Source organism: Ptiloglossa arizonensis, chromosome 6 (genome assembly GCF_051014685.1).
Source record: "Ptiloglossa arizonensis isolate GNS036 chromosome 6, iyPtiAriz1_principal, whole genome shotgun sequence".
Taxonomy (NCBI): Eukaryota; Metazoa; Arthropoda; class Insecta; order Hymenoptera; family Colletidae; genus Ptiloglossa; species Ptiloglossa arizonensis.
The window spans coordinates 17512849-17534055 of NC_135053.1; the positions used below are offsets into that span (position 1 = coordinate 17512849).

At 36.9% G+C, this 21207-nt stretch overlaps 3 protein-coding genes across 7 annotated transcripts in view; 1 reads left to right on the forward strand and 2 right to left on the reverse strand.

Moving 5' to 3' along the window:
- LOC143148574 (uncharacterized) overlaps positions 1–13499 on the reverse strand; it is a 48899-nt gene extending 35400 nt beyond the window's left edge. Inside the window, exon 1 of one of the 4 annotated variants that reach the window (XM_076315022.1) lies at positions 13032–13499. The gene's annotated coding sequence lies outside the window, so the exon portion shown is untranslated. Of the gene's footprint in view, positions 1–7858; positions 8262–13031 lie in introns of those variants that run through there. The other 3 variants (XM_076315024.1, XM_076315023.1, XM_076315026.1) reach the window with 3 other exon arrangements.
- On the forward strand, positions 1985–16971 carry Phyhd1 (Phytanoyl-CoA dioxygenase domain containing 1). 2 transcript variants are annotated; one of them, XM_076315020.1, is made up of 5 exons: positions 1985–2149; positions 15728–15865; positions 15941–16054; positions 16135–16285; positions 16386–16971. In XM_076315020.1, exons 1-5 carry the CDS (start codon positions 2129–2131, stop codon positions 16802–16804), a joined length of 843 nt encoding a protein of 280 aa, XP_076171135.1. In that variant the 5' UTR covers positions 1985–2128; the 3' UTR covers positions 16805–16971. The 2 variants fall into 2 exon arrangements, with proteins under 2 accessions (XP_076171135.1, XP_076171133.1); XM_076315018.1 differs by having other exon boundaries at positions 1990–2149; positions 15722–15865.
- On the reverse strand, positions 16308–21162 carry Swt1 (Swt1 RNA endoribonuclease). The gene is made up of 12 exons (XM_076315016.1): positions 20802–21162; positions 20017–20620; positions 19706–19921; positions 19406–19638; positions 19043–19279; positions 18746–18976; positions 18417–18674; positions 18131–18323; positions 17939–18054; positions 17705–17862; positions 17458–17598; positions 16308–17386 (listed from the first exon to the last, which is right to left on the reverse strand). Exons 1-12 carry the CDS (start codon positions 20931–20933, stop codon positions 17143–17145), a joined length of 2763 nt encoding a protein of 920 aa, XP_076171131.1. The 5' UTR covers positions 20934–21162; the 3' UTR covers positions 16308–17142.
- Between the last annotated feature and the right edge of the window lie 45 nt (positions 21163–21207).

Sequence of the window (21207 nt, forward strand, 5' to 3'; positions counted from 1 at the left end):
TCACCGCTGGCTGCTCGAATTAAGCCGATGAAAGAGAGCGAAGCGAAGTTTAAGGGTTGAGTTCGATCGTGTCGCTTTTAAGTGCACGAGGTGCTTCTTCGCGGGGCGATACCGAGACGATTTAAACGCTACGAAATTAAAGGGGGGACATCACCCTGACGAGTGAAAAATAGTCGAATCTTTTTCTTTTTCTTAGCGCGCGGAATGTTACGTCAAAGAGATATTTCGAAATTCAAACAATTGGCGAAGTTGATAAGTAAACTTGTTTCATTAAACTGGTCGACACGAAATCTCCGGAACTACACGTCCGATTTGCTTCGAATTTTATAGAGATATTCTGCATAGAATATACTACAATGTAGCGTACGATTTTTGTCATATGTTAATTATTTAACGTTTTATAGGGATAAAAATGATTTTTTCTTCAAACTTCGACCGTTTCTACAATTATTAAAATTCTCGAAAAATCGTACGCTACATTTTGGGTAATAGTCTCTAGTTTATGAATGGACAATATTTTTTTATTTTAAACCTCTCTCTTCTTGTCAACTGTGACGACCGATGAACAATGTTTCATCAGAAGTGGTTCTGGGAAACAGTGAATAGCTTCGCCATTTTGTACGATTTTTACTTTTGCAAAATTTTCAAACAAAGCTGAGAATTGTATTTATATTTTCCGAAAAAGGCTACATTTTTCATTTAGTAACTACTTGGAAAAAAAATTCGCAAAATTTATCCGTTTCTTGACGTCTCAGAACGGTGTCCCCCCTTAAATGCATTTCAAAGTAAATTCAAACGGGGGGGACGACCAATATCGAGGAGTGGAAATTTCAGCGATTGGACCGGAATTATACGGGACGGTTCGCGAACGTGTTCGCGAAATTTCAATGCTCCGGAACGCGTTAAAGTTGCACGACATCGAATCGAAATTTCGCCGTGAAATTCCACCGGAATCGTACACGATACCGCCGCCATAGGTGAAAACGAACGAGTAATATACATATCAGCGACAACGATTATGTAATAGTATTGTAATGATAATACACGTCTGCCGTGGGAAGAAAAAATATTACCTCCGGCCCTAATTAACCGATGTTCATTTGAATGAAATTTAAATATTTCCCCCGGATAATGAAAAGACAGAATATAGAAATTAACGAGTAACCTGTCCGGATCGAATTTAAACGTTGGAATTACACCCATAACTGATGAGAAATTAAGTTAATATTAACCAGCGAGGTAATATCTGCTTGGAATAAATTATACGGGTTATACTTCGAAATGTATGCGGGGTTAAATTAAGATTTGAATGTACCGTTTTTCTCCCGCCGGAATTTACCATTCCAATTACTTACATTTGTAGTGAAACCTGTAAAATTCAACCTGTAAAAACTTTTACATTAATATCTGTTTCGATATTATTCTATCGTTACTCCTTTTATCGTCCACCGCTTATCTTCGATGTTCATACGTTTATATACTTAATTTCATATTTATAGATCGTTCTGAAAGCGTCCTCGAAACTTGTGGGAAAAGCTCGATTGTACCCCGGCGGGTACGCGTCATTTTTACGTGCGAGTACGTAAATAAAAATCCAATCAGAGAAGCCAAACACCTTTGACCTGAAAAGGAAAAATACTGACCCCCCGAGTCTTCTATTTTGCGTCACCCAGACCGTGTTCGTCTCTTTCTTTCTTCCCGTCGCTGAAGGGTGACCCTCGTACGCGATGGTCCACTTTCGGTCGTTCAGCGTTACGAGCGAGTGACTCACGGTGACTCAACCGCGCCGAAACTTTCCAGCCCCGTGAACCGGCGTGGATTCCGGGAGCGCGGAAAAGACGTCCACCGGCCGGCACGCGTCTGCGCACGACTCCCCCCGACTCGACTCGACCCGAACCGACCCGAGCCAGTTCCACGCGACACGACTCGATTCGATTCGTACGGCAGCCCGCGACTCGACCCGACTCCGCGCGACTCGACCCGAATCAAGGCCTCGCGCGCGAGCTCCCCGCTCACCTAGTCATTTCGTAGGAGCACTCAGTCGCGGACGCGTTCACCGACTCGCTCGGCCGTGTTGCAGCAAAACTCAACCAACCAGCACGAGACCAGCTGTGACGAACGTAATAGGATGAAGGACATCCGGTCGCAGGTGAGCTACCCACGGTGTCTCGCGCGACCCCGTTACGTTATCCCGAGCAAAAGTCAAGGCCCGTTCCACCACGCTCGTGTACGTTACTCGACCACGACCACGTGGAATCGCCCCGCCGAAAACTCCCGAAATTTTGACAGTCGCTCCGGGAAGACCGCGAGCCTCCCCCTCGGTAAACGATGGACGCGATTCGTGACATTGGCTCGTTTTAACCGTTTTTTTTTTTTTGACAAAAATAGAACGACTCTCGGCGTTTACGAGCAGACGCATAAGGTGTCACGCGCAATTCTTAACGTTTTCACGAAAACATGGAAACGATCATGGAAAAATACTCCAGTCGTAAAAATTCACAAGAATGAAAAAAGTCCCGCATTAACGATATTTTCTCGCAGATGCACAATTCGACGAATAATCCAGAGTTGCAATTTTTTAATTGCAATTCCGATCGAAAATTGAAAATTACAATTCTTAACCAATTGATCTGAACTGACAATTTTTTTAAGGAATTCGTTAAATCGCGACTGACGCGACAGAGGAAACGACGCGTAACCTTGATTCGATTGTTTTGAAATTACCACACGTGCGTTTACGGCGTTCCAAAAGCGTTCGAACAAGCGTGTTATTTTTATACCAGGCAGATTATTCTTCGAACGTATCGTAACGGCTCGTTACGTCGCCGTTTACAACGAACGATTGTACACACCGCGGACCGACTCAATGAATTTTTCGCGCGCGGTTTTCGGACAAAGTTTCCCTCGATTTTCATCGATCTTTTCGACCTTTGCACGCGTAACGACGGGATACGAATTTCGTAACACCGAGTAGAATTTACTCGTTCACTTTTTCTCGAGATTCGCGAGCGATAGCTCTCTCGAGTTGCCCACCAGGGAAGGGTGGGGAGGTTTTGGTTCGTGATTCTTGGCAATATTTTAGCTGCATTTTAAAATGCTTCCGTTCGCCGAGAATCTGCGAGTAATAACGCAGAGCGTGCTCGTTTGGATTTAATGCACGAATCCTAGTAATGTTTTAGTCGCTTCCCAAGAATATTTCTTCTCTTTTCTGAACTCTGCGAGCGATGACACACGACTTTCGAGTTATTCGCTCGGGTTCTGCGCGTAACTACCGACAGTATTTTAGCTGATTTATTAATGTTTTTCTTTTTCTCCACTTTCCGAGTAATGATATACCGCCCGATGTTATCTGTTCCGGTTCGGTACGTGATTCTGAGCGGTGTTCCAGCCGATTTTTTCAAACGTTTTCCTTTTTCCGAATATTCTGAGTAATGATACTGTGACCGATCTTATCGGTTCCGGTTAGGTACGTGATTCTGACCAGTGTTTTAACCAATTTTTAAAATCTCTTCGTTCTTCCCAGACCGCATAGCGGTAAATTTATTCGTTTAGATTCTGTAGGCGATTCTTAAAAATGGAAGTTTACTTCGAACAATTTTGAGTAGAAGGTTTCTGAGAACGTTATGAAAAATTTATTCGTTTAGATTCTGTACGTGATTTTTGAATATGGAAGATTGTTTTGTACAATTTTGAAAAGAGACTCATGATTTCGGAGAACAATATGAAGATTTTGTTTCGATTCTATGAGTTCTGATAAATCACTCGTTAAATATAATTGTTACTCTCGGTTAAAGAGTGACTCCTACTGAATCTAGCAACCTGTCAAAAACTCCTACGATACTGTTACTAATCGAAACACATTATACTTGGTATTTGGTGATCTTTGATGCTGAAAATAAATATCGAATCACAAGAATCGCAATGACAGTGCGTTACCACTGCACCGAAGTGCAATACGAATTAAATAAAATTGCGTAAGAGTAGGGGATAAACAAACAGATAAGATTAGAGTCACGACCTAATCCAACCTAATGTACAGCTGAATCTTGGACACTTTTGCCCTCTTCGCCTCATCGTGGATGAAATAACAATAACGATAGATCAAATTTAATCCTACATTTTATCGTTTGTTTTCTGTATCGTTTATCGCTGTAATTTTCTTTTTCTTTTTTTTCATTAAACCTAAATAGAAATATCCAAATACAAGTTTGATATTTCGGTGATTCTTGAGGGATAAAAATCGAAAAATAGAAAAGAAGAAACAATTTATTAGGATTCTCTCTATATATATTAGACTGTTCGGAAAGTCGTTTAGTATTTTTCGGTGAAAATGAAACACGATTTTTTTAGATTGTACAAACATTTCATTAAATAATATATTCTCCATTTTGGTAAACGAAACGACTTTCCGAACGACCCAATACTTTTCTACGATTAAAAAACATTGCACACCCCAATTCAACCCCGATGGTCTTATTCTCGATCCTCTGCTATTCGCTCCTAATGTAACTATACATATACACGTATACACATATAACGATAACCCGGAAAGATTGCACGTACACGTACACCAATGAATCGGTTGAGAGGATTGAAATATTCCTCGACTTGTTTAAAAGTTTGCTATCGCGGGAGCAAGAAAAAAAAAAGAAAAAAAGGGAAGCGGAAAAAATAAATTGTTATTTCGTTTTCGCGACGATCGAGCGACTCTCGGATCGAAACTCGCGGCCACGTGGTGCCGGCGATAGCGATCCATGAACGATCGGCGGCACTATATACGGTCTCGAGGCGAACGTACACCGATACGGTGTCCTCTTCGGCGAATGGCGACGAAATCGGAGAGGGAGGGGGATTTGGGGAAGGGACCAATGGACTTGGTCGTCGTCGTTCGATGCCCGACACCGGGCCGTGTGTCGTCATCGAAGACGACTGACATAATCGAGCTCGACCTCTCGCGGTTCGAAGGGGTCGGCATCCTCCTGTCGTGGCCCGCGTCCCAAACGAGTCGATATAGAAACCAGCCGCGGCATTAATTGCTTCGAAGACGCCTCGGGGCGAACGACTTAATCGAACCGTATCTATTGACACGTAATGCCCACGTCGTGCCAATTTTTCCATCGTATCGACCGGATCGTTCGCGCGGATTATTTGTTTCCTTTTCGCGCGTACTTCTTACGCAATCTGAATGGTAACCGAACGTTTACAAACGTGAACGAAACGAAAGTTTTGGTTTTTTTAAGCGAATATGGAATCTACGTGGTAATTATTATTAGAGGATATTTTTTGCGACATTATTGTCGTTGTGAGTAATTTTTTGTAGAATTTGTAACTGAACGATTAGATACATGTGTGACGAGAAAGTTTAGATTATTTTGGGTAAATATGAATCAACGTGGTAATTATTATCGGAGGATGTATTTGAGATATTATTGTCATTGTGAGTAATTTTTTTTAGAATTTGTAACTGAACGATTAGATACATGTGTGAGGCGAAAGTTTAGATTCTTTTGGGTAAATATTGAATTAACGTGATAATTATTATTGGAGGAGTCATTGTGAGTAATTTGTTTAGGATTTGTAGCTAAACGAAAATTTAGATCCTTTCCGGTAAATATGTAATGTAATATAGTGATAATTATTTTTGGATGAAGTCATTGTAATTTTTAATATTTAGGATTCGTAACCTAACGAAAATTTATATCATTTTCGGTAGATATGTAATTAACATGGTAACTGTTGGAGGAAGTCATTGTGAGTAATTTGTTTAGGATTTGTAACCAAACGAAAATTTAGATCCTTTTCGGTAAATGTGTGATTAACGTGGTAATTATTGTTGGACAAAGTCGTTACGAGTAATTTATTAAACCAAACGTTTAGAAACGTGAGTGAAGCGTAAACCATCGTTTAGGTCCTTTTCGGTAAAAACGTAATTAACGTGGTGATTATTATTGAATGAAGTCATTATGAGTAATTTGTAACGTTCGGGAGCCGATTCCACTGGGTGAACAATAATGTAGTTTCGGGAGTGAAAGAGGTAAAGCGATTTGTACGAATGTTTATCCGTTCGCAAAATTAATTAGACGATGAAATAATTAGTTTCGCGTAGTTCAAAGTAATCGACTTTACTTTGGACACCTTCCTTGAAAATCACCTTTTGAAGCATTATACATAATTTCTTAAATATACAAATATATAGATATATGTGCAGAAAAAATTATAGTATAACAATTTTGTACTTTTGTAAACAAACGAACGTTTGTACAAATCATTTCGAATAACGTGAATATTTTAATCGAAGAAAAGAAAATAATCGATGGTAAATTGAAGTATTAAGGATTCTTTTTTTTTTAATATCGAAACTACTTAATCGTAACTTCGATAGAAAGAATAACAATAACAAATCGAACAAATTGTGTTAAGAAGAAAATTGATAAAAATTTGTGCGAATCGAACGTAAGAACGTTGCAATTTAAAAGTTTAGGATCGTTATCGATAACGTTTTCGGTAGTTTGTTAGAAAAGCAACGATTGCTTCGTTGTTAATTCGTTTCGTGGTATATGTTAATAGCGTGCGTTTAACCGTACACCGCAGAAATTATTGCCGATTTATCGACGATTTTCCCGGTGACATTATACGTCACTTTATGCAACATTTTGACGTTGATATTATCGCCATTTTATTTATTCGTCTATAGAGCAAAGTGTTACTAATTAGCTTATTATTTGCACTCGATGATGTATCGTCGATATTCTCAATATTTGTAATGTCTCATATATCAGTGCCATTTTATTCGTGAAAATTATTGTCAGCCCGATTGATATCTCGTTAATTATATCGCTATTTTCACTCCGGTTCTCTCCCCTTTCGTATCGTATTTTCGAAATTATAATCCCGATTGAAACTCGAAGCCCGCCCCGAGTACGTTTACGAGAATTTGAAAAATAATCCACGCGATTGTTTTACAACGCGAGAATAAAGTCGTAACTCGTACTCAAACGAATGAATGTTTACGCGACGTGGTATCACCTCTACATTTTGCAACGTAGTTGAGAATCACTGACTGAAAGTCATTGCTCGAACGACAATGTACGTCTTTCAATTCGTGACTGTTTCCAAGTTGAGATCGCTACTGTTCGTCCGCGAGAAGAAGGCTAAGGGAGTGTCTACATCCCCACTCTAGCTCCCCCACCACCGCACGCATTGTCCTAATTGGCCACTGTCGGACTTCATCACCGCCCCTCGACCAATTCTAAAGCTCGAAACTTCAAATCGCGATAACTTCCAAACTAGTAGTTTTAGAGCACAAGTACCTTAATACTTTCTCGTAGAGGAGAAAAATGTGCGTCGATCGATGCATTTAAAACTATAGGTTACGATACAAAAAATAGGTACAATTGAATTTTTAGATACATCGATGCACGAAAGATGTATAGAATTAATATCAGAGTATGCTCTGTTCCAAAACTATTTAACTTTGCCCTAGTTACGTGGGACACCCTGTATACATACAGTCCGTCTCACGAACTCTGTCCACTCGAATGTCTTCCTTGTTTAAAACAATAAATGTTACTTATACGATCAAAATCGAGCATAGAAAATTAGTCGTTCCATTTAAAGAAACAAACTTAACCTCTAGATCTCCTCCACCTGTGAAAAGAAACATTCTTACTGGATTATGTACTTCTTTGAATCTTACAGTACAATTTTTGCAGCTTTTCCACGTATTAAAGTAACGAAGATATTCAAATGGACAGAGTTCGTAAGATTGTGGTACGATAATTGATTAAAATTTAGAAATTGCAAACCTGAAATCAATCCACATTGCAGGTTGCATGACATACGTACAAATATTCGATACCTACGTCATGGTAATTTCTTTCAGCATCTGTCAGGTTCACTGCTGGCCTACCCCAAACTGAAACTCCATCGTATGTATCCAAACCTGCATCGCGACGTGCATCGGCGTCTGTGGACCGCTTAAGCAATCGGTGCACGTGGTCCGACTCCGTGACCATCTTTCGACCCTGCCTGCGCACGAGTTTCCATTTTTAGATTCCGGTTAAGGTGACGATTAGGCGGCCAAGGGGGGCCTACGCGTGTTATCTCGTTCGCGCTTGGGCGACACAAAGTCGTTTCCGATCCTCCCACGCGATCTCAACTTCTTCGTGGATGCATATATATCCACGTGTGTATACCATCGGTTTTTCATTTACTTTAACCATTTACAATCGGTGAAAATGTATCTTCACATTTCCTTCCACCGACAATTATAAGTATAATTTATCATTGTAAATATAATTTTGAACAATTACAAATGTAATTTTCAATAATTATAAATGTAATTTTGAACAATTGCAAATGTAATTTTTAACAGTTAGAAATTGTAATTTTAAACAATTACAAATGTAATTTTGAACAATTACAAATGTAATTTTGAACAGTTACAAATGTAATTTTGAACAATTACAAATGTAATTTTTAACATTAATTTTATAATAAGTATAATTTTGAACGATTATAAATATAATTTATCATCGTGAAGGATTCAGCATCACTCTTTACCTGAAAAAAAAAAACATATGAATTAATCTTTTGTACAGAAATTCATCGATAAAATTGCGAATAATTTCGTATTCTTGATATTAATTTTTAACGTTGGAAGTTAACGGCGAAACGTCGATACGTTTTTTCAAACAGACCCTGCTTACATCATAAAGCCTTGAACAGTATCAGTAATGCGCATTATTTCGATAAGAGCGACGTAAAAAAATGACGATTGAGTTCCACGTAAGTTGGACGTTTGATAAAATTGTCGCTACGTTTGATACACGGTATTCGTTTCGTTCGTCGTGTCCGCCATTTTGAAATCCTGGTTCAGAAGCAATATTCTCTAATTGTTTTCAGCGAACAATTATACAATAAAATGCAACCCCTCGAACGAGCTGTTTCCTCAAAGGAAACGACGTCTCTGGTAACATCAATTATTTATTTGTTTATATTACTTTGGTGAACATTCACCGGTAGATGGTGACGGAAGATCGTTTAAAAAGTACAAAGGAAAATGTTTTTGTAAGCGTAATAAACGAACGTTAATTATTCCGAGGAAACCCAAGTAAGATATTTCTTTTAATTAAGGGAGACTAATAATGATCGAGGGCGTTAAATATGGCCTTGTCGAAGAGTCCAACCGGAATTGTCTTAAAAATGACTCTTAGTAATAATTGTTATGCATTTCCAAAACTCACGATTACGGTTATTATACTTCTTTTGTCCAATGAAAGTTCTTCACAAGAATCATTCATCCTTGAACAAAAGGGGTTCCGTCGCGAATTTTTTACTCGAAAACTATCAACAATAACCGGTTCAAACTTTGCACGTTTATTTACACATATTTCGTGAAAACGTAGAATTTTTTTTATAAAAAAGTATTGGTTCATCGTAGAAATAACACGCCCCACGAACGTCTCCGATTTTTGAAATTCTATCGAATTTTCCACTCTTAAAAAGACGTGGGTTCGTCGCGAATTTTTTACTCGAAGACTATCAACAATAGCTAATTCAAACTTTGCACGTTTATTTACACATATTTCGTGAAAACGTAGAATTTTTTTCATAGAAAAGTATCGGTTCATCGCAGAAATAACACGCCCCACGAACGTCTCCGCTCGCTCGTGTAACGTTACGAGACTTATAACGAGGGTAGAACCTTACGTTATCAACGAGGATCGACGCGATGATTTTTCCCAAGGCGAGAAATTAATTCCACCGCACGGCGAGACATCGCTCGCTGTCATCCTTATCGCGACCGGATGGTCGAAAATTCTGACACAGAAAAATTAATATTGCATTCTCTCGTACCACGGAACATCTGTAATTACGGTGGGGCATCGAGGAGCAATTAAAATGACGCGCACCTTCCAACGGCCGACGGGAAAAGATTAATACGCGTATTCTCCGCTCTACATACGTCTCTTCATTAAAAGTTCTCTCCCCCTCGTTATAGCTCGCGTTCAAACACTTACAGTCCCTCCCGTTTTTCCCCTTTTCTTTTTCGTCCAACCTACACGGACATGTAAAAATCCACTCGCAAGAGGGAATAATACGTTAGACCTTTACAAGTTGGAAATTTCTAAATGACAATAGACCAATACCGGAAATGAGAGATATTTGCATTTTGCGACTCATCGCGGTTCCAAATCGAACAAAATTCGATTAACGATGCGAAAAATGTGTACAGAGGGAAATGTCTTCGAGGGAAGACATTTTTTTTTTTGTATCTCGACCGTGAATATAATCGAAAATTATTAACAAAAATAATATGGTAATTTCGTGAGGTATTCATAGGTACAATTAGACGAATATAGTTGGTACTAATGGTGAATGATTTGAATCGGATCAACCGTCTAGTGTAACTGGATAAATATCTGAATAAACATTGTGTGACAGTGTATGGTTCTTGGATAAAAAAAAAGACACCTCGAAATAATGTTGGTGATTCGATATGACTATTTAAACTTTACATTTTTTTTTTTTTTTTTGTTTAATTATACTTGGAAAAGTTACAAAATTATACATTGCAAAGGGGACGATTAATATTTTTTTACTTGAAACTTGAGATCTTTTTCTACGACCCTCATGTTTTTTTAATATAGACGTTAAATGTTTGTTAAGCTCGCCCTGTGTAAAATTCTATCGGTCTTTTAAAGGGAAAATAATTGTTCACGTAGATATGTACTAACAATGTCAAAACATCGCCTATGGAAACAATACGAAAGAAGTGCCCTAGTGCGTCACGTAGGCTTTTGAATTTAATTCGGGAAAAAAAAAACTTTTTTCCAAAATATATTTGAAAATGTCATTTTTCCACTCGTACTCGAATGCATCAATTTTCGGTTATCAATTGCTCTGGGGATTCGAGGTTAAAGCAAGGTCGATTTGTTAATATTTTTAAGGTTCGACTTGAATTGAGAATTCTTAAAAAAAAAAAAAACACAACGCAATAATATAATTTTCCATTTTATTCGAAATTTCGTTTTTACTCTCAAAAGAGGCCGATTTGTTAACATTTTCAAGGTTCGACTTGAATTGAGAATTCTTAAAAAAAAAAAACAACGCATATAATTTTCCATTTTATTCGAAATTTCGTTTTTACTCTCAAAACTTTTCGAGCTCGGTCCGCGAGAACTCGTCCAAGTAACCCGGAAACCCGGGACTCGAATTCCAGCCCAGAGAACTTCTGTACAGACCCCGCGGGGAGTGACGCGCAGGCGAGGGGGGGTGAAGAGGCCGCGCGGCAACGAGCAAAGGTGGCGCGTCACTGAGACTAGGACGCCCTGTATTTTTAGGCAAGCACTGTTTACTAAGAGCAGAGACCCGTCTCCGATGATAATTTATCGCCACGATACGTTCCACGCGTTGATCTATGGCCCCGCGATAATCTAACGATTCTTCGTCTCTTCCTCCTGTAGATATTCGATCGTTGAATAAGCAACAGAGAAGCCGGTCTATAGTCAGCTTCAACACCGGACCGAGGAATTAGATCTCTGTAGTGTTTCGAGACGTTTGGCAATCGTTCAAACAGCAATTTCGATGTTTCTCGTTCACCAATCGTGCGTAATTCAATAGAATTCGAATGTTTTCCAATGCAGAACGCTATAGTGTACAATGTACTTCGAGAACCTATATATTTCGGGAAATCGCACTTCACGAGACGTATCTCAATTCCGTATTTCAGTTTCTGACTTACCCCGACAATAATATAATTTGACAAATTTCTTGGGCGAAAAATTGGACGCACAGTATAATTATATTTATTTATTTCTTATCAAATGTGGAAGTAACTGACAGAGCAGGGTCCCTTGTTTTGTTATTTTCGGTTCAATTTTATCATGTTACTATTTTATTTATTTACGTAAAAATTGACAAATTTCGTTGGCGAGATCGAGTGGAATACACGTGAATTTTTGTTTCATTTCTAATTGTTATAGTTGGTCTTAAGGTGTACATTCTCGATACACTTTCAACCGACGAAAATCGTTCGTTCGCTAGAAAGCGGAGCAAATTCTTCTAGCAGACAGTCCAATCTGTATCACCGACCGGGGAAAGTGAATGGGACACGCCCCGTGAGCGAGTGAGACAGAGCAACAGCGAACGAGTCTCACATTACGCGCCACCGGTGCAAAATTCAGATTTTCGTATATTTCGTCGTATCGTCACGAGAGTGTTATCGTTGCACTGGCGAGGTTCTCCCGATGAAAATGAGTACAAACACGACCCTATTCGATGACCCGTCAATATTTTCAAAATTTGAAAATAATTCGAACTACGCGCCGTTGAACATAATCCAGACAGGGTCGCGTTTGGACTGGTTTCCATCGGGAGAATCTCGCCGTACTATCGATGATAATGACACGAAGACGCAACGAAAAACTGTGAAAATTATAATTTTTCATTGGCGTTTATTAGGTCCCTTGTGTTCGAAGAAGCTTACGCAGTAGCTGAAATGATTACGTTGCTCGGGCCCGGTGTACAAATTGTCGCTCGAAAGTGGAAATTACCGCATTTAGCGCGTCGATTAAAAGTTCTATAATTGAAATAGATGGAGGAAAGGGGCGTTCGGATACGGTCTCTCGCGAAGGAACAATCGAGTCCGAGGTCTGGTCGTTACTTTCGTCTAACGACCACGTGAAATCCGGGCTCGTGGACCCGTGAAAACGCGAAAGACTGCGCCGTGTCCATTCACGAAGAAGAATGAACGCCCATGCGCCCCTTTCTATTCTCGGCCAAGCGATTCACGCTCACTCACCTGACTCATCCGTGAATATCGGGGAAATTTTTTCGAAGGATTCGCGGTGTACAGAGTTCACGTAATAATTGAACCCACGGTGGAGAATAATCGAAGTTATCGAGTCGTTCGTCTTTCGTTAAACGACACCACGAACCGAACAATGTTTTCTTTTCACCCACCCACCCCCCTCCACCCAGGAATCGGAAATCTTTACACTTGTTAATTACAAATATTACTTACCCACCGGGAATAATTGAACACCGGGATTGCGTCTGCGGCAACGTAGATTCGTACCGCGGATCAAGGAATTATTCACTGCACGAATTGGAAAACTCCTTTTGTTTGTAAATTTGGAATGTATCCTCGAAGCTGAGATCGAAAATTTTGCGTTGACGGTCGAACGAAAAGTTCGAAATTTTTAATTTTTCGGGTTCGGAAAATGTTGCGTCCATGTGACTTGTACAATCGACACGTCCGGGAAGTCGCGAAATAATCCGCGAGCAATATTCATTTAAAGTGTAATTACGCATTGGCAAATCGGTAAGTGGATCTCCACACTGACAGTTCTATAAATATAAAGAAGCGAGACGTTGCTTCCGTGGAAACGTTTTTACATTTTACGTCTATTTTTGCACTTGTGATTTCACTACACGGAACCACGTACACGGTCCACCCACCTGTCGAGTGATCGCGCGCCTATTTTCGTGGGTGAACATAACTAGAACATAGTTTCACTTTCATGCTTCGATACGTGATTGGCTAACGATTGGTAAAGCCAATGAATCTACAGCTATATAGATCGTTAACTCGTTAAATCTATCGTTGATATTTCCAAGATAGTTCTACTCGTTAAATATTTTCGAGATAGAAAATATCAGTCGAATGAGAATTTCAAAAGATCGAGAGTATTTTTTTCATAAACTATAGGTGCTATAAGTAAAGTAGTTGGATTGTATGATCGATCGGAAAGACAAAGCGAAATACGTTTAATGACAGACAAATGAACGGTTTCAGGAGTCAAAATGAGTAATTGTAACAGTAACACTTCAAGCCCGTGCATTCGTTAAGCTCTCAGTGACACGAGAACCGGAGCCAAGTCGAGCTTGATGTACAGCAGAGCTTAATTTATTCCGAACATTTATAGCAGCGCAAATTATATCGATCGCGTTTAATGTCAAACACGTCGACCGGCCGTTTGAGCTCGCGATGAAAACAAACGGTGCCAACGATGGGACAAAAAAATGACCAAGAAAAAATCACCGTCGTAACCTAACCGTTTCTCAGTATGTTCTTATCTATCGTGTTTAATGACCAAAGACGGCGCTATAAAGAATTGAATCTTCACCGACAGTAAATACAAATCGACGAAAGCGACACCGTCACCGGTATACAACGATGGAAAATATTAAGCACCGGGAATTGCACGCTTGTCAATCCTCTCACGTGGTATTTTTACGATTTCGAGACAAAGTGCTGTTCGTCGTACCAAGAGAGAGAGGAAAATCATATCCGAGACTAGAGATGACAAACACCGAGTTTCCATGACAATGGAATATAACTTTCCGTCTGTTTACGGCTTACTGGCTACAACGTGTTCGCGTTTCAACGCTAAAAATACCACGTGCTCGGTCACATTTTTCCGAATTCGTAGAAGAGTACGTATACATGAGAATCTCTTCCCCTATATCCTTTTTTTTTTGCAAAGATAAACTAGGAGACTTCGCGAGGTTCCGTGACCCAGGCACACGTAATCGAGGCGACACGTCGTATCGAATAGCTGAAAAACGCAATCGAAGACGTGTTCGCGTTAAAATTTCTCTGCGGCATTCGGACTAGGGAATTTCTGTTTATATCCTCTATCTCCTAGCTCCTCCGACAAGAAAGATAGACATGACAATAAACAAAATGACTCTTGCGTCAAATTTTCAAATGGAACGAATAAAAACACTGAGTAATTAAGAGTCTCTACGTGTAAAAGGCGTATCACAGTGAGTTGAATTTTTAGTTACTCTAAGGATAAAAATGTTTAGTTTCTTGAGTAGCGACAACTGTTGAATTGCATCGGTGAATTGTATCACATGATTTGTAAGTTACGATTTGTGTACATATTATAGTATGACGTATTAAATACCGTAGTTCGATTTCCAGGCTTGAGCTTAACCCATTGTAAAGTTAAAAACATCGTCAAACTGCTGACAGTTCTTATGTTGTAGTATTAAATGTGTCTAGATTCCACATACCGAAAATTGGATTTACAAAAAAACTAAATAGTAAAATACTTTTAAACCATTTAGCAGTGAACGGATAGAACTATTTTTATATAGTACAAGCAGTAATTAATTAACAAAATACTCAAGTTTGTAGAAAAATAGTTCCAGTTTCCAGTTGCAGATGGCAGCACTGAACACTGCAGCAACGATCAAAGGTTGCAACTTATGCTATTACACATAATACTTAATCCATATAGATCTATGTGTACATACCAAGAAAAATAGAATATGCATGAATATGGCTGTGTGTTGATACACAAAAATTAATGATGTCATCTACAGACAAAAATTAGAATTATTTCTCTCAAAATTTAGATGTTTTGACGTTGAAAACACTACTTAAATTGTATAAATAGTTCGGTTTATTTACTGCTAAATAATTTAACACTTCACTGTCCATTTTCTTTATAAATAAATGGTCGACCCGAGTATTAAATTACTATTTATTAAATGTGTCTTATTACATTGTAAGATTAAATTTCGATATGTCTAACTTACATACAACTTAATATATGTAAATTTCACTCGGATATTGTTTTTACTTACCGTTTTAAATTCTCTATACAGTTGTAAGAAATACTTTTAAGAGGCATACACACACACACAGACACAAATTACTATGTAGATTCATCACTAGAAAATAATACTCCTTGGGTTTCAAAAGTTTCAGAAGAATGGCTTCGTCGTTCTGGAGGATTTCTTTCAACCGGAAGAAATTGATGAACTCAAATTTTGCGGCGAAGAGTTCACGAAAAATTTACCTCCGGAAAATGAACGAAGTATTTTCAATACGATAGAATTACAACAGGTTAGATCAAGATATTCTTATCTCGATTGTTGTATCCGTCGGTATATTTCAATTTTGAAATCGTAATCATTTCAGACCAATGACAAATATTTCTTGGATAGCGCTCACAAAGTCAGCGTATTCTTTGAATCCGAAGCATTGGATAACGACGGAAAATTGAAGGTGCATCCCCGAATATCTTTAAATAAGGTAATAATATTTGAATTCGATATTGTACATTAACAATTTACAACAACCATCGTTAATTGCTTTGTTTATAAAACCAACAGGTAGGTCACGCACTTCACTGGCTTCATCCCACATTCAAAAAGTACACATTTGATGAAAGGGTAAAAGAAGTAGCCTTTCAATTGGGTTATCAAGAGCCTGCTGTTTGCCACTCAATGTACATATACAAAAATCCGGGCATTGGTTCAGAGGGTAAAGTTAAATAAGAATTAGCTGAGGAAATAAATAAACGTCTTTTTAATAATAATTACATTATTTTTAACTTAATAACCATAATTTTTGCCCCAATTAGTAAAAAAGCATCAAGATGCAACATACCTATACACTGATCCAGAGAAATTAGTCGGTTTTTGGATCGCCCTGGATGATAGTACTCAAGAAAACGGGTGTTTATGGATCGCACCAGGCTCGCATCAAAGTGGTGTACACAGACGTTTTATCAGGAACAAAGATCCAAATTCCAAGGAATTGTTAATTTACGACACAGCGGCACCTTGTTATCAACTTAGTAATTTCAGACCAGTGCCAGTCAATAAAGGAACCTGTATCCTCATTCACGGACAAGTTGTACATTTCTCATATCCAAATAGAAGCGATAAATCGAGACACGCATATACGTTCCACGTAATCGAAACGCAGCATTCGTCTTACGCGAAGGAAAATTGGATACAACCACCTCCGGGAGGATTTCCTAAACTTTACAGGAATTAAATTTGTCCAAACACGCTCGAATACTGGAGCGCATTTTGTGAAAAAAATCATTGAAGAACACGATACAGCACCGCTTGTAATTCTGGCTGTGCATTTTTATTTTTGTCATTGTACAAAAGTTACTTCTTGTATTATATAGAACTGTTAATAAAAAATTGTTAAATATTTATAGTTCTCCTTTTTTTTTACAGATACACGATTAGCTGTACAAAATATATCACAGTTGTTAAGTGACACTGTATGACATGACACTGGTGCTGATTTAAACAAATATGTGTATATACTTTTAATAAAGTACAATCAAATTCGGTACACCTTTTACCGATTTATATCTACGCCTAAGTACATCTGTAGCTTGCTAATCTACAGAAATGCGTACTGAGTTCTTGTAATTGGCGCAAACCTGTTTCCAATACTTCCTTTTTCTGTTTGACGCAACAGTACACGTCAAGGGGCGCTAAATCATCGTTAGTCAACTTCATTCTTATCGATTCCGATTCAGGGAGAAAAGTTATCAAAGACTGATACAGATTCTTTACCGTTCGATAGTTTGTAGAAGAATCTTTAACTTGCTCTATTACACTGCAAAAAGGAATAATCGAGGAGGTGATAATACCTTTTTTTTTTAAATAATTTTGAAATTAATTACTCACGCGCTCAAAGTGTGCAATAGTCTATTTACATTAGCCGCAAGTTCTGGTTGTATTTGTTTTATATAATCCAGAGGTGGAAGCGGATTCGGAATAGTATAATGAAAGCTACATGGCATTCTCACAGCTTCAGCTGCCAATCCACTATATAACACAAATGAAAACGTGCGTATACAAATTAATGTCATTGTCGCACAAAGTCCTAAATAATATTTAATTGCATCATATAAAATCAAATTCAAAAACTTGCCACATATCACGAGCAAAAATGTACGCCTCTTCAAAATATCGGAAAGCTTTTTGCGCTCTACGTTCTCGTTCTGCAACATTATTTTCAACTCCAATAGCATCGCATAATTCGTGATCGATGACTAGAGATTCAAAATTGCGACACTTTTGTCTCAACTCCTAAAGAACAATGCAATTTATGAATATGAATAGTGACAGTTCAATAACATTATTCAACAAATTTGAAATTAATTACATCAATTTTTTGGGAAATTCGTGGCATCAAATCAGGATATTTGTCTATATTAGCCATTTGAATTACATCGTTGCATTTATCCACAATATAACTAACATCTTTTAATGTTAACTCGCCTATAAAAAATTATTTTTTATACCAGTAAAGATTCTCTAAACGATATATGTTACCTCGTTACTACAACAAAATTACCAGAAACATTTTTAAATACTTCTAACAATTCTTTGAGAATAGCTTCTGCTTTTCTTAGAAATGACTCGCTAACAGCAGCTATCCAATGTTTTATAGCACACTGTAAAACAGTAACAATTGTCCAAGGTGGTTGTATAATAACATACTTCTCCCAAGAATCTCCATACAATGAACGCATTTCTTTGCTAATTACCTGCAAACAAATTTGTTTATAAATGTCATAGAACATTTTTTTTTGTAACATAATATACTACATATACATTTTATTTATGCCTGTTATACTTGCCACTGTCAAAAAATCTCTTATAACATTTTTTGCATCGTCAAGGATTTCATCAGCTACACATTGTTTTTGATTTAAAATAGATACAGAATTCAGACTCAATCTTCCTGTATCTTGTTCGTTAGACTCACTAGACGATTTGTTTACATAATTCGTTGCATTCAAATAATCGATCTTTTCGAAAGGATCATTCCTTCCAAGGGTCATAATATCATAAACCATTGCTTTATTGCAAAGATTTATATCGTATGATAATAACACCTACGTCAAAAATGAAAATTTGAATTTATTACCGAATTTATTAATTGACAGATATATAATCATTAACTTACCACAGACTTTTCAAAATCACGAATTTGTAAACACGTCTGTAAAATCTCATCGTCTGGACAATCAATTGAAAATTTTTCTTTATTTCTTGCAACGTCTTCTCGCGTTTGGCCGATTATACGTGGATGTTTAGAAGAAAAAAGTTTGTTAATGTAATTTACAGCTTTCCTTGCTTTTACACACAATGTTACTGATTTTGTTTTACCATTATCATCTTTAATGTAATCAAGCTCCTGTAAAAAAAAAACTTATAATGATTTCATAAGACATACATTATCTATTATTAATATATTACTTACACGTATAACCGTCCATGGTATTACAATTACTGGTTGATCATAAATTTTGAAGGTAGTTTCTTTTGCCAATTCAATAGCTTCAATATTTGATAAAAATACATTTGTATCAACAACAATGTACAATTGCCTTTTCTCTTGTTGTTCCAATAATGGTGAACAATTTAAAATATTACAAAATGTACTGCATGATATATCTGTATTATTTTCTGCGCAAAGTTGTGTTCTGACAGCCTGGACCTAAGTAATATAAATGAAGTTTAGACCCCATTTTCGAAAATCTTTACATAAATATTATAAAAAGTGTTTGAAAAAGTAGTTTTGAATAAAAAATATATTAATTCTTATTAGTGTAAGTGACATTACTTCAAAGGTAATTTTTTCATCTTGCATTGGTTCCCAATCCATCTCTTCATAAAAGGAATCTTCATTGAACTGATTCGCTAAGTCATCCACTGTTGTTACAGATTTTTCAGATAGTTTTTCAATTTTCTCAGATTGGACATTACATGGACTCTTATTCTTATTCTTTGAAAGTCTGCTTTTTAAACGTACCAACCTAACTTCTGCATTTTTATAAATACTTGGTAATTTCCCCACTATAATTATAATAATATTAGAATGACATTTTTTTTCTAATAGTAAGATATTACTAAAAAATATTACCATGTTTATTTATTGAGGCAGTACTCTGTGATGAACAGCTAGCACATTCAGAAGTTTCACTCTTACTATTTTCTAAAATTAAGTTTTTCCTTAATTTTTCCATGCGTTCCTTTCCTAAATTTTTCTTAAAAGTTTTTTGACTTCGCTTTGTGGATATAGTTCCAACTGAACTCCGATCATCTGTTCTCTTTTTTGTCGGACTCTTCTCTACTGTAGCTATAATTCAAAGTTATATAAATTATAATTTATTTACTTTGAAGATAAAGAAAAAATGTAGAATATAATACAAAATAATTTCATTATATGCTTACCAAGACTTGGGGTCTGTTGTTCATCTTTTTTATTTTTACTTTGTAAAGTACATGAAAACTCTGAAACAGTATTCTGTTGATACATACTTTGGCTTCTCAATCGTCTAGGTTTAATTGGTTCTTCTTGTTTCCTGTTACTATTATTGTCTACACTTTGTTTTATTTTTTTTGTTTTAGAAGTACTATTTAAATTTCTTTCTTGCATTTTTTCAAGAATTGCTTGCATTTGTGGTGTATAAGTTATTTTTGTATTTATATCACTTTCAAAATTCAATGGTAATGAAATGGTTTTGTTAATCTTTGAAGATGTTACTTTTATAGAATCTTTGGAATTTTTAAGACTCTGAATTTTAGAAATATTATTCTTTTCTTTTCTTTTATGTATTTTTTCACGAAGTGTTCGCATCTGTGGTGTTTCTTTTTTTTCTTCATTGGTTTTCTCCTGTACCTTTGGAATAGACCTTTTAGCAACAAGTTTCTTTCGCTCATTAGTTTCTGTTTCAAGTACATCTTGTTTGGGAGTCTTAGACAGAATTTCAGAGACATATCCTTCTTGAACTGAATTTTTACATTTCTTAAGAGATCCTGTCAATTTTTTTGTGATCTGAACAATGAAGTGGAAATTAAACTTTTAATATGATACCATTATAATTACAGGTTAAAAGTTACATTGCTAATAACGATGACAGCAAAAAAAGCAATTGTGTATAAGTTGCATGTACCAAAACATTGTTAATTATCTGCTTACTGTAATTAATATTGATAATTAGAAAATTGTACAATACTTGTTCGGGTTGGATCGCTGATGGTTCCTCCCAAGAAGACTGTTTCGTTTTGGTATTGAAATAATACACTTTATTGGAATGTGTTTTTGAATTTAGGACAATCCAATTTTTCAGTAGTTTCTGATTCATCATTTTTCAAGGAATCAATAAATAAATCACTGCTAATGTAAAAATGCTTAATAGTAAGACAAAATTCAAATCAACTAAAACTGGTTCGACTTTAGTAAACACAAACCCCTTACTACGTATCATAACAATCTACATACATTTCATTACATCTCACCACATTTCATAGGTTCTATAAGACGTAAACAAAGTATACAGTCAATCGTGTGTTCGGAAATAATAAATTTCAAAATCAACATAGAAATCGCCATAACGATCTTATTTCGTTTTGAAATATTTA